The following is an 11,322-nucleotide window of genomic DNA, read 5'->3' as shown; positions in this document are numbered from 1 at the left end:
CAACAATTCAACTTTGCGATTTTTTTGAATACACTATCTTTGCTTATATGAAATATAGTTTTATTTCTATATATTTTGTTATTGCTAAAATTATTTTGATTACAGTGCTTATTAATAATAGATAATTGTATATGCCGAACTATTCATTCCATTATACCCTTAAGATAATTGGTGTTTTTAATAAATCTAAAATCGGCGCGTAGCTGTATAAACTGTCGCACAACTGATTTGTCCAAATAATTCTGAAATGAAGAGGTCACAATATATATATTTATGCTCTCATTAAAATTTAATAGAATTTACTAATTTAAATGAAGTTTTTGTATATGGAAAAATTATGAAAGGCGCATGTGTGAAAAATATATCAGAAAAATTATATTTTTACTAACAAATTCATTTATTATTTTAAGCAAAAATCTATTTTTTTTTGTTTCGCAGAATAAATTTTAAGAAATAATTTAATTGTCATAAGCATTTAATTTTAATTGCATTATGTATGAAAATAGTTATGCTATGTTAGGAAGACATGCGAAAATAAAACGTTTCTTCTTAGTAAAAGTAAAAATTGTCATATCGTACTCACCAAAGTCTCTCCGGTACAAACTTCTTGCAAATTTTCTGGTTTCACCAGCAATAGGTTGCATAATGCATGTAGGATATCGAACAGTTGTGTGACCAATGGATTTTCCAACTCGCGAATGCATTTGCGATACTCATTTACATCACAGATGGCGCACATGGCACCCGCCGTATTATATTGCATGGTTTGTAAGTGATCAAAAATCACACGATGAAAGCGCACACCAATTTCGTGTAAAACATTTTGCAAATTGTCACCATCAACACAGCGTTTTGCCTGCTTTAGTGCGGGCTGCAAATTTTGAACAACCTGCAGACAAGCCTAAAAATACATAATTAAAAATAGACGTAAGTAATAAGCAGAGTAACGGTGTCATAAATTAGGAACATATCTCAGTAATAAATTAACTGCCAATACCAATATTTTCCACCAATCAATTAACTTGATTTTATGTGCTTCACATAACTGTAAATGTAAATAAAATGCTCAGGTATTTTTATATCATTGACTCACCGCTGATGAGATTGTGTCCATATCCGTTTCTGGTTTGTAATCAGTTTTCTTTTGCTCGCTCTGCAAGTATAATTTAACCCAACTGATTATCGCATTGATAGACCGTTCGAGCCCCTGGTCTAACGTTTTTTCAATTTGCTCCATTAACAAACGTCTTTTGAACATAAAATCCGAATATTTTGGCGTGTTACTGCAATACGCACACAAACAAACATATTTTGAAATTATATAAACATTGTGTTGAAATGCAATTCTAAATGTGCTTACATAATGCATGGTATAACTGAGCTATTCGAGAGTTTCTCCAATAAATGCACAATTATATTGGTTTTTTGAACCACATCGAAAAAGTAAAGTTGTGGAAAGGTTTTGCCTTCTACGATCGGTATCGCCTGCAAACCTAGTTCGAGTGCATACACTACGTGTTCGTGCATAAGAAAACGTAATAAAATATCATTTAATTTAATCACATTAGTGGGTAATTCGATCGCTGTGGAGAGCAGACGGCAACGTTTGAGTGCTGCCTTGGCCTCCTGCAACATATTTATAGCTAACTCTTCGCAAAGGAATGTCTCGCCGCCATAGTCTTCAATTTGCGCTATATTAATGTTGGCTCGTGTACCTATTAATGCCTGCATATCACGTCTCAGTTCTTGAAAACGTTCGGTGGGCTTTTTCTGGTGCTTTTTATTAACGTAAAATCGTTCTAATTCAGTTGAGCATTTTGTTGTTAGACATCTCGACTCTACTTCCACATAATTTGCCAAATGTTTGGTGAAAATTTGTTGAGTCAACTTCTGCAGCAGATCGTCGTCCATGGTAGACATATAAATTTGTAGATCTACCGACAACTTCAATGTTCTATCATAAGAAAATAACCAATTTTAAGATTAGGTATATTAAAAATTATATAATAAAAATACACATTTTTTAATATTATTTTTTTTTTTTTTTTTGTTACCTTGAATACAATTCATAAAGTGTACGCAAATATTTTTCCTCGTCCTTCTTATCGTCCAATTTCGTTAAAGCATACTGATTTAACTTTAATTGGTAAATATTAAGTATAAATTTCGACATCACTTGCGCTGGATTGGCAAATACTTTTTTTATGATCTCATAATGATGTTTGCACATAGGCGTTATTCCTATAAATATATCCTTTCCGCCATAAGGAGTCTGTTTGGAAAATGTAATGTAAAAACATATTCACACATAGTACAAATGAAAATGAATCATATTACCATTTGGCTTTGCTCTATGTAGGCATCAATGCACTGTGTATAGCCCTTGAATTGAGATAAGATCTGCGCCAACTTTTTCATTTTTTCAATGTCTTCACACTTTTGTGCCGTTGCGAATTCTTCAATAAGTCGACGCTCAACGTCATCATACATTTTTTCGATTTTCCTTTTCGAATCAGCAAACTTTTCCATCGGCAAATCTTGTGATATTGTGTAAAGTTTTTGTATCACATCTGCAGCTTCATAAAGCCGGAAAGGATCGGTAAAAATATCGTTGAGTATGGGACCAGGAATAAGAAACTCAGACATATGATTTAAAAGTTTTTGCGCCTCCACCGTCCGACTACGAGGTGTATTCACATTTTCTAGTTGTTCACCAAGATGTATGATTTTACCAGCCACAGAATTGATTTTCTCATCTAATTGACCAAACCAATCGATTGCGACCTGATGACGTTCCTGTAGTTTACATATTTGTTTTGTGTGTGTTACTTGTTCTTGACGAAGTGACTCTTCTAGCCGTTCGCATTTCGCTTGCTGTTTTTCTTGTAAAATCTTCATATCTTTTATGGTTTGTATAAAAGTTTCATGAAGTGCTACGGGATTGAAATCGTCCGCATTTTTTCCACTGATCCCCACTTCATTGTTAATTCGCCAAGTAAGACGTTCAATAAATTCCGACACCTCGAATGGTTCCTAAATGAACATAAACAATAATGTAGAGCGGAAATTTAAGAGTTACTTTTGCTATTTCACCTGCTCAAACTCATCCATGTACTGTGCTAACATTTTTCTGCTTTTTTAACTTTTTCAAAACAATACAATAAAGTTTAAACAATTAACACTAGTATTTGATTATTCTTTACGCCCTTTTTTCTTACATTCTGAAGTCAACCCAAATATTTGTAATCAGCTGATTGAAGTTACCATATTGTTAAAATCTAGTTAGAAATTGTTTTATTTTTAGGGATCGCTAACAGGTAACCGGTTATCATAGCTCTGTAACGAATTATAGATAGTCAAATATTTGCCAGAAAAAAAAAATCAAAGAAAATTATCCTGACTTCAACCTTTGTAAACATATTCAGTTTCTTTGTTGTTGCATTGTTTAAAAATTGCGAATAATTAACGTACAAGCGTTATTAGTATATAAACATTATTGCTTCTATAATAAAAATATAATTAAACGAAGGTATTGCTTTTATATGAATCGCCGTAATACTGCGATCATAATTTAATATTCTCTTTACTAATTTGTTTTATCTTTGCTATTGTTGCAAATGTACATGTGGATGAATATGACTGCTTTTTCCACTCGATGATTCGTAGTTTTGTGCCTGAGCTGAGGCGGTCGATGACACTGCTGCTGCCGCTGCAGTACTTGTACTAGCTATAATGTTGATGGCACTCGCTGCAGCGGTTGACGAGGCCGTCATTGCAGAACTAGCCAAATCTGGTGCTGGTAAACGTTTCCCTTCAATAATGTTCGCACTACCCTTGACAGCACTAGCGGAAATTCCATTTCCTCCGGCGCTTACCTCAGTTGTAGGTGTTTCAACTAATTGATGCAAATTTCGAAGCTCTGTTGAACGTAAGCTTGCCGATAAACTTTCACTCGAAGCTAACGAGGTCGATAAAGGTGAATTTCGATCCATCGACGAGGCGACATCTGTTAGAAAAGAGTGTGTTGTAGTTTTTTTTTTTTAATATGGATTTTAATTAATATACTACCGGTCTTATCAGTGTCTGGCGAACAAGTAGTTAGGAATACTCCACCCTGTGGTTTGTACACCGACATCATAATCTTTTCTTCCATTTGCATTATAATGCTTTTCTGTACATCGTATTTCTTGCTAAGCGCCTAGAATTCGAATTATCAAAGAAATATAAGTATTAGAAATACCGTTATAAATTAAAATATATGCATTTATAAATGGAAGCACACAATTAAAAAACTTACTTAGTAAATATAAAAAAATAAAATAAATAAAACCAATAAAAAAATGAAAATTAAATAAAATAAAAAAAAATAATAAATGCATAAACACCTTAAACATTTCCTCGTATTCATCTTTAACTGTTTTTAACAATCGCTTTTGATCAGTGATAACTTTATCGCTACTCTGTAGCTGCGCTTGTAGCTCGTTAATTTTATGTTTTGCACTATCCAATTGCGAAGTTTTTTCCTCTAACATGTGACGCACATCTATAGTACACACAAATAATTGCATTTTATTAATAGACAATATACGATTTCAATGCCAAAAAATGTGTTTACCTTTTAACTCTTTATTGTAGTTGGTTTGAAGCATATGGAATTCCTCGTCACGTGCCTTGAAATTGTCTATCTCCGAAAGTTTATCGCGGCACTTTATTTGCACCTCACTCATAACTATGAATTCCGACTCTAAGCGTGCCAATTCCTGTTTACATTGAACACCTACTTCCACCTGCTGTTGTGCGAGTTGCAACTCTGAAGTTAAATTGAATATATGACCACGCAAAGCTTCCAGTTCGTATGTATCGGCTTTTCTATTAGCAAGCTCCTCATTCAGACGTGCTTGTAAATTTTCATTGGCCTGTCGAAGGCACTCATTTTGCTCGATTTCCCTTTGGTATTTCAACTTGATTTGTGTCAATTCATCAACATACAATTGTTCGCGAGCATTATGTTGCTTTGTGTTCTTTTCGATTTGCCTCACTAGTTCCATGTTCTTAGCGGTGATACTCTTCACCTGTTCACGCAAGCGATCGCGTTCCATTTCCACACTACGCTTATCACGACTTCGTCCCATTAAACGACGGTTTCGTTCTGCATGCATTTCTCGTCGATGCCGTTCATATTGCAGCTGTAGGCAAACAAGTTGGAATTGTTCCTACAAAATGATGGAAAGAATTTATTGAAACAGCTAACAATTTAAAAAATTTGATAAACACACCTGATCTAGGCCAGTTATCTTGTCAGATGTATCCTTTGAACGAATCGTACGCGAAACATACAGATCGAGTATCTCCTGTGGGCCTAATTTGTTGGGCTCACATTTGTTACGTAGATTAACGCTTTCCAATAACATTTCAAACAAAGAATGTTCATATTTTTGTGGCACGAACTCTATTGTCTGCGTCGAGATGTTATTGCGTGTATTAATCCTATCGACCGTGTCGAGTGTGTGCTCTTGTTTAGTCGGTATATCTAGCATTTTTCCGCTTTTTTGCAAACGATGTTGTGATTTGTCCGGTTTTAAAGCGTTTCTGGATAGGTCCTCTTCAACTTCATCTGGGCTTTGATGTAAAAACAGATTTATAGCAGGGCACGATCTTGTTCGGCGAACAGTTCGCACTTCAGTTACATCCGCTTCCGTTTCCCCGCTGCACTTATCATCTAACCCAATATCCAAGCAACTTGAATCATTGTAGCAGTCGCTGAGCATGCGGATACGACGCTCAATGCCATTAGCTATTAAGAGTTGCACAGAACGACTTGTCGGTATTTGAAGTCCGCCTTCAGTGCACATGGATCGATCCGTTTCGTTGCAATCACTACAGATTTTTGTAATATTTTCCAGTGTCGGATACGTGGATATTGGTGTTGGCACCGACGAACCAGACTGCGTGAAAATGATTGGGGTAGGCGTTACTGATGGCGTTGGTGTTTGCGTCGATGTAGGGGTGGGGGTTTGTGTCGGCACAGCTGACGCACGCAACTGGTTGCTGCCGGTCATATCGTGCAGATCAATGTCGGGAGTTCCACTTTTAGCTGAAGTAAGACGTCAAAAGATTATCTACACACAATAAATAATTCAGTTTAAACACTTACAATTGATTTCGTTGGGGGAACGAAAAGGCCTCTGATGTTTGGCCATCATGGATTCAATCGTTTGAAATGGACTATGCGAACGACTACGGTCTTGTACAATCTGCTGTAGTCTTCTGTCGTATGTAGTCGAAACGCGGGTCACAACTCGGGTATTAACTTCCTGCTCAATTAACGTCGTCGCCGTTCCAACGGAACTGCTATCTGTTGCTAAGTCAGAGAAATTAAATTGATTTTGATTTTCTTTTCGCAAGGGCGAAGATGGTTGACTAGCAAAAATGGCACGCACTGCATGGGGATTTGCCAAATGCTGTTTAAATTCTTTTAAGTCTTTCATGGGTGTAGTCTCCGGTGTGGCCTCCACAGCAGCTTCAGGTGGTGATGAGCCCGAGAGACCAGTAATTTGGTTGGTAATCTTCGAAACAGCAGCGTTCGTAGACGGTAGCGGTAACATATAAGAAGGCGTTGGTGTTAATGGCATTGGTCCGGATGCTGTTATATCACTATAAGGGCTCCAAATCGCGCCACCACTCGAGCTTCTATTAACATCATAATAATGTTGCCACACAGGACCTTTGCTACTTCGTATTTGATCCACATTGTACACCGAGCTGCTATCATTGCTTCTTTTTACCTCCAAAGTAAATCGGTCCTCACAGTTTGCATCTAATAGCCCTCTTAACAATGCGATCATTTGTTTCGAATTTAAATCCTTTGCGAATAGTAAATTAACATATATAAATTATTAAAATTGAATAGTTATTTGTATTATTTACTTGATGAAACATTGGTAGTGATAATCTTGCGCACTCTTCTACAACGTCATGAGGCTCCTTTTCTTTAAACCGATTGATTTGATTAACTTCACTTTCCATTGTCGCTGTAACTAGCATTGGATGCATGCGCACAGTCTCCAACAATGGCTTGATTGTATGATGGAAAATTGCACCTTTTTCTTTTTTAATAAAATCACTTAAAAAGGCCATAAAGTTACAAGGATACATTCCATACAGCCGGTTGAATAATATTTGAAGTCCCAATTGGAGATGCACAAGCTTGTCACCAGGTAGAGATTTTGGATTTTGCAAATTCCACGAAGCTAAATGGCCGAATACTTCAAATAACTCACCGAATAGGTTTGGAACCAAGTTAGGTATAATTGGTAGTAACGTTATTATACAAAGTAGCGCGCTCATTAGTGGCACGATTTCTTTTTCCGTCTGCAAGTGTAAAATTCATTATTTCAAATACACTTGGGTTTAATGTAATTATGTATAAATATCTACCATTAACAGCTTAAAGATATCCTTTATAAGGCGATGTTTTTCAATTTTGAATAACCAAGTTGGATTGTTGCGTACAACGAAAAATAATAATTTCAGAGCCTGCAAACGATGTGTTTGCAATTTAAGCCAATCAGACACCCTGTCAAAAATGAATATATCATGTGGCGGCTGCACTTTGACCAAAACCTCCATAATTCGTTGGGAACCTGTTTTGTAATAATACTCCATCATGTAGTGCACGGGCCACGTTTCTTTATCTGCGAAGTGGTAGAATCAAAGAAGTTAGAAATTCTTATAGACTAAATGTATGAAACAAGCTCACTCTGTGTAAACAATTCCACTAATTTTCGTTTGGACTCCTCGCACTCATGCGGTTGATTGGACTCCAAATCGGAGAACACTTTTTCCACATTCATAGTAATTGTTGACGTTGATTCCTATTAGCTGCGGCTTAACAACTTTGGTATTTTAATCCGACTACGATTGTTCATCTACTTCCTGTTTAATTGTATTCTATATAATTGTAAACATTTACAAACATATATGTATATCTGCTCATATTAGCAATAGTAGTATTCTTAAAATATATTAATTACATTCGGTAGTTTCGTCATATCCTCCAGAAGTTTGGATTTAGATTTACATTCAGATCATGCAGAAAATCACTCCCAAAACCTCATTTTAACTTTTCATTCACCAACAGCAGAGAACAGTGTAGCGAATTAAAGAGGAAGAACTAATTACCGAAGAACATATAAAACAGATTTTGCAAATGTCATATAAAGAATAAGTTGATTAGAAGTGTAAAAGAAAATAGAATGCAACGGCAGTAGTGCCACCCAATACAAAGCACAGCCACACAATTAATTTCCCATCAATTTGTGTAACATTTTTTGCCATTAATTTTACAATTATAATACAGTATGTGAATATTATTCATTCATATCAATATAATATTTTTTGCTAGAACATACAAGTTTAACGTATTTCAAATGGATTCATCAAAAGCTGTTATCAGCAGCTGCAAATCAGGTGGTTGAGTGACGGTTAATTTGGCAACTCCCAGCAGCTGTTAGCATAACAGCTGATCTACAGCTGTATATTTTCCTCTTATCTGTCAACCGGTGTTATATGACAAATTCCAAAACCACTCAATTCGTTTTGCTATTGTTTTTTTGGTAAACAATATACATAATGTACAAAAAACTAATATTAAGTAGAAGCTGTTCTAGAGGATTTTCTAGTCAAATACAAACAGCTAAAGCTAATTTAAAGTGAGTAATGTTAACTTTTAGTGACAACCAAAGTAAACATTTTTATTTAACAGAAATTGGAAAAGTGTTGTCGGCTTAGAAGTACATGCACAATTGCTTACCGATTCAAAACTATTTTCTGGTAGCAGCAATGAATTTGGAGCGCCGCTCAATTCAGCGGTTTCATATTTCGATGCTTCTTTACCAGGCACATTACCGGTAGACAATATTTCAATTTACTAGCAAATGTTAATTAGTTCATTCATTATGTTAATTTTTTTTTTTACAAACAAATATAAGGCACTCAACAAGAGATGCGTAGAAATTGGTGTAAAGACAGCTATTGCACTTGGTTGTCGGGTCAACGAAGTATCTATGTTTGACCGTAAACATTATTTTTATGCAGACTTGCCGGTTTGTACCATGTACTCTAAGATGCTCTAAGTTGCGTACTGACAGTTTCTTTACAGGTTGGCTATCAAATCACTCAACAAAGGGCAGCTCTAGCAAATGATGGCGAGTTGATATTTCCGGTTATTGTACCCGGAAAGAAAACATACTATAAGAAGGCACGTCTACTACAATTACAATTGGAACAGGACAGTGGTAAATCTTTGCACGACGAAGAATTAAAGAGGTAATAATGCATATAATTCATTTATTGAATAATTATGAATTCTTAACACTTAAGCAAAAATTAAATTTTTAGAAGTCTCGTCGATCTTAATCGTGCCGGTGCACCACTTATAGAACTAGTGTTTGCACCAGATTTAGAAACTGGTGAGGAAGCAGCATCATTAGTAAAGGAATTGATATTAATCTTAAAGTCGCTGCGTTCATGTTCGTGCAAAATGGAAGGTTAGTTAATAATATGTTTATAAGTTGCAATTCTAATCTATACTTTCCAAAAATACAGAGGGCGCACTTCGTGTTGATGCTAACATCTCCATTCACCAGAGTGGCGAACCGTTTGGTGTGCGGACTGAAGTGAAAAATATTGGCTCAGTTCGCAGCATCTCTCAAGCAATCACTTTCGAAATACAACGGCAGTTTGAAGTTGTTTCAAATGGTGGTGTTATTACGAATGAAACGCGTTCATGGGACGCAACAACACGTTCTACAGTGCCTATGCGTGATAAAGAAGTTTTGCAAGATTATCGTTTCATGCCGGAACCTAATTTACCACCCTTACGTTTAAATATGTCTGCAACTGACTCTACCGATAACGATGTCATATCTGTAGCGTCAATCAGTAGAGATATACCTGAGCTACCAGAGGATACGCGTTCAAATCTAATACAAAATTATCAGCTAAGTCAGGATGTTGCCGTCATTTTGGTGGTAAGATGTTTAAGAAGTCTACGATTTTTTTTCTTCTTATTAAAGGACTTTTCTTGTTTTATAAGAATGAGACTAGATTGTTAGAATACTTTTTGAGCATAATGAAGCATGTTCCTGGCATACCGGCGAAACTTATTACAAACTTTTTAATAAATGATCTACTGACATTTTGCAACAAAGCAAATGTGGACGTCGAAGACTGGTAAGTAGCAATTACAGCTAAATAAATTAAAGTAAAAAAAAATCAGAGTTTAATACATTATTTGATAAATACTAAATTTAATAATATATGTTGATGACTACTAAAATAATTTATTTTTTTTAATGAAAATCAATAGTGAAATGTGATGAAAACATTTTCAGTATTCACAGATCTACATATAAATATTTCTGAATTCTCTCCAGAGAAATTAAATTATACAAATTTAAAAAAATATTTAATGGTTTTAAAAGCATAGCGATAATATTGTAATACATTGCTCTTCCAGTCAACTTAGCTATACCCACCTTGAAGATATTCTTACAGCGCTTCATGCCGGCACAATAAATTTACAAGCTGGGCGAGAGCTTATTGAAATCATTCATGAGGATCCAGCACAAGAAGTGAAAACGGTAAAATTAACTCATATAGTAGTATAGTAATCGACTAACTTGATTTTGAGTACCATATTTGGATATTTTTTAAAAGTACAAATTAGAATTTAAAAACTAATAATTTCTCCAAAATTCTACATAATTTTCAGCTTATAAAAGAACGAAAACTGGAACAAATTACTGATGAAAAAGTAATCGATCAATTTTGCCGGCAGGCGATTGAGCAACACGCACAAGCTCTAAAGCAATATAAAAGTGGTAAAAAGAAGGCTCTATTCGCTATTGTGGGCGAAGTGTCCAAATTGTCTAAACAAAAGGCTAACATGAAAATGGTCGTCACTCAGCTGGAAAAGATATTAAAGTCAGAATAAAGTGAAAAAAAAATTTATATACCAATCGTACTTTTTATTTGCTCAAGTGTACATTATTTGTGTGGTTAGTTAATCTGTTGATATTTTATTATTGTTATTAGATTTCGTTAATTTCATTGTATTGTATTTTGTTCTTGTATGTATGAATGTCATGTATGCAGAGGTGAATGTGAAAAGTGAAATGAGTTTGTATAGACCGTTTTAAAAAGCTGTACCGCAATATTCTCCTAATGAGAGGAGAAGTGCAACAGCATCATAAGATAATGTATAAATAAATTGCGTTTTTTAGTTTTGTAAAAATTAAATCGATTAATATGGGTGGAATG

The 11,322-nt window shown here is 35.1% G+C and overlaps 3 protein-coding genes across 4 annotated transcripts; 1 reads left to right on the top strand and 2 right to left on the bottom strand.

Moving 5' to 3' along the window:
• Positions 1-53: 53 nt before the first annotated feature.
• On the bottom strand, positions 54-3,252 carry LOC105211352 (exocyst complex component 5). Its single transcript, XM_011182735.3, has 7 exons — positions 3,094-3,252; positions 2,338-3,033; positions 2,055-2,272; positions 1,361-1,954; positions 1,094-1,283; positions 584-901; positions 54-242 (listed from the first exon to the last, which is right to left on the bottom strand). Exons 1-7 carry the CDS (start codon positions 3,124-3,126, stop codon positions 144-146), a joined length of 2,148 nt encoding a protein of 715 aa, XP_011181037.1. The 5' UTR covers positions 3,127-3,252; the 3' UTR covers positions 54-143.
• Positions 3,253-3,532: 280 nt separating this feature from the next.
• Positions 3,533-8,197, bottom strand: LOC105211353 (uncharacterized). 2 transcript variants are annotated; one of them, XM_011182736.3, is made up of 10 exons: positions 8,034-8,197; positions 7,760-7,950; positions 7,438-7,694; positions 6,928-7,371; positions 6,155-6,863; positions 5,277-6,094; positions 4,616-5,213; positions 4,386-4,543; positions 4,069-4,198; positions 3,533-4,006 (listed from the first exon to the last, which is right to left on the bottom strand). In XM_011182736.3, exons 2-10 carry the CDS (start codon positions 7,851-7,853, stop codon positions 3,606-3,608), a joined length of 3,609 nt encoding a protein of 1,202 aa, XP_011181038.1. In that variant the 5' UTR covers positions 7,854-7,950; positions 8,034-8,197; the 3' UTR covers positions 3,533-3,605. The 2 variants fall into 2 exon arrangements, with proteins under 2 accessions (XP_011181038.1, XP_054087062.1); XM_054231087.1 differs by having other exon boundaries at positions 7,760-7,935.
• Positions 8,198-8,544: 347 nt separating this feature from the next.
• Positions 8,545-11,015, top strand: LOC105211354 (glutamyl-tRNA(Gln) amidotransferase subunit B, mitochondrial). The gene is made up of 9 exons (XM_011182737.3): positions 8,545-8,711; positions 8,765-8,909; positions 8,991-9,104; positions 9,161-9,327; positions 9,400-9,548; positions 9,607-10,031; positions 10,097-10,233; positions 10,520-10,643; positions 10,775-11,015. Exons 1-9 carry the CDS (start codon positions 8,632-8,634, stop codon positions 10,994-10,996), a joined length of 1,563 nt encoding a protein of 520 aa, XP_011181039.1. The 5' UTR covers positions 8,545-8,631; the 3' UTR covers positions 10,997-11,015.
• Positions 11,016-11,322: the final 307 nt, after the last annotated feature.

Source organism: Zeugodacus cucurbitae, chromosome 2 (genome assembly GCF_028554725.1).
Source record: "Zeugodacus cucurbitae isolate PBARC_wt_2022May chromosome 2, idZeuCucr1.2, whole genome shotgun sequence".
In the NCBI taxonomy this organism is placed as follows: domain Eukaryota; kingdom Metazoa; phylum Arthropoda; class Insecta; order Diptera; family Tephritidae; genus Zeugodacus; species Zeugodacus cucurbitae.
The sequence above is the reverse complement of the archived record's forward strand: the minus strand, read 5'-3'. Positions and strand labels throughout refer to the sequence as shown.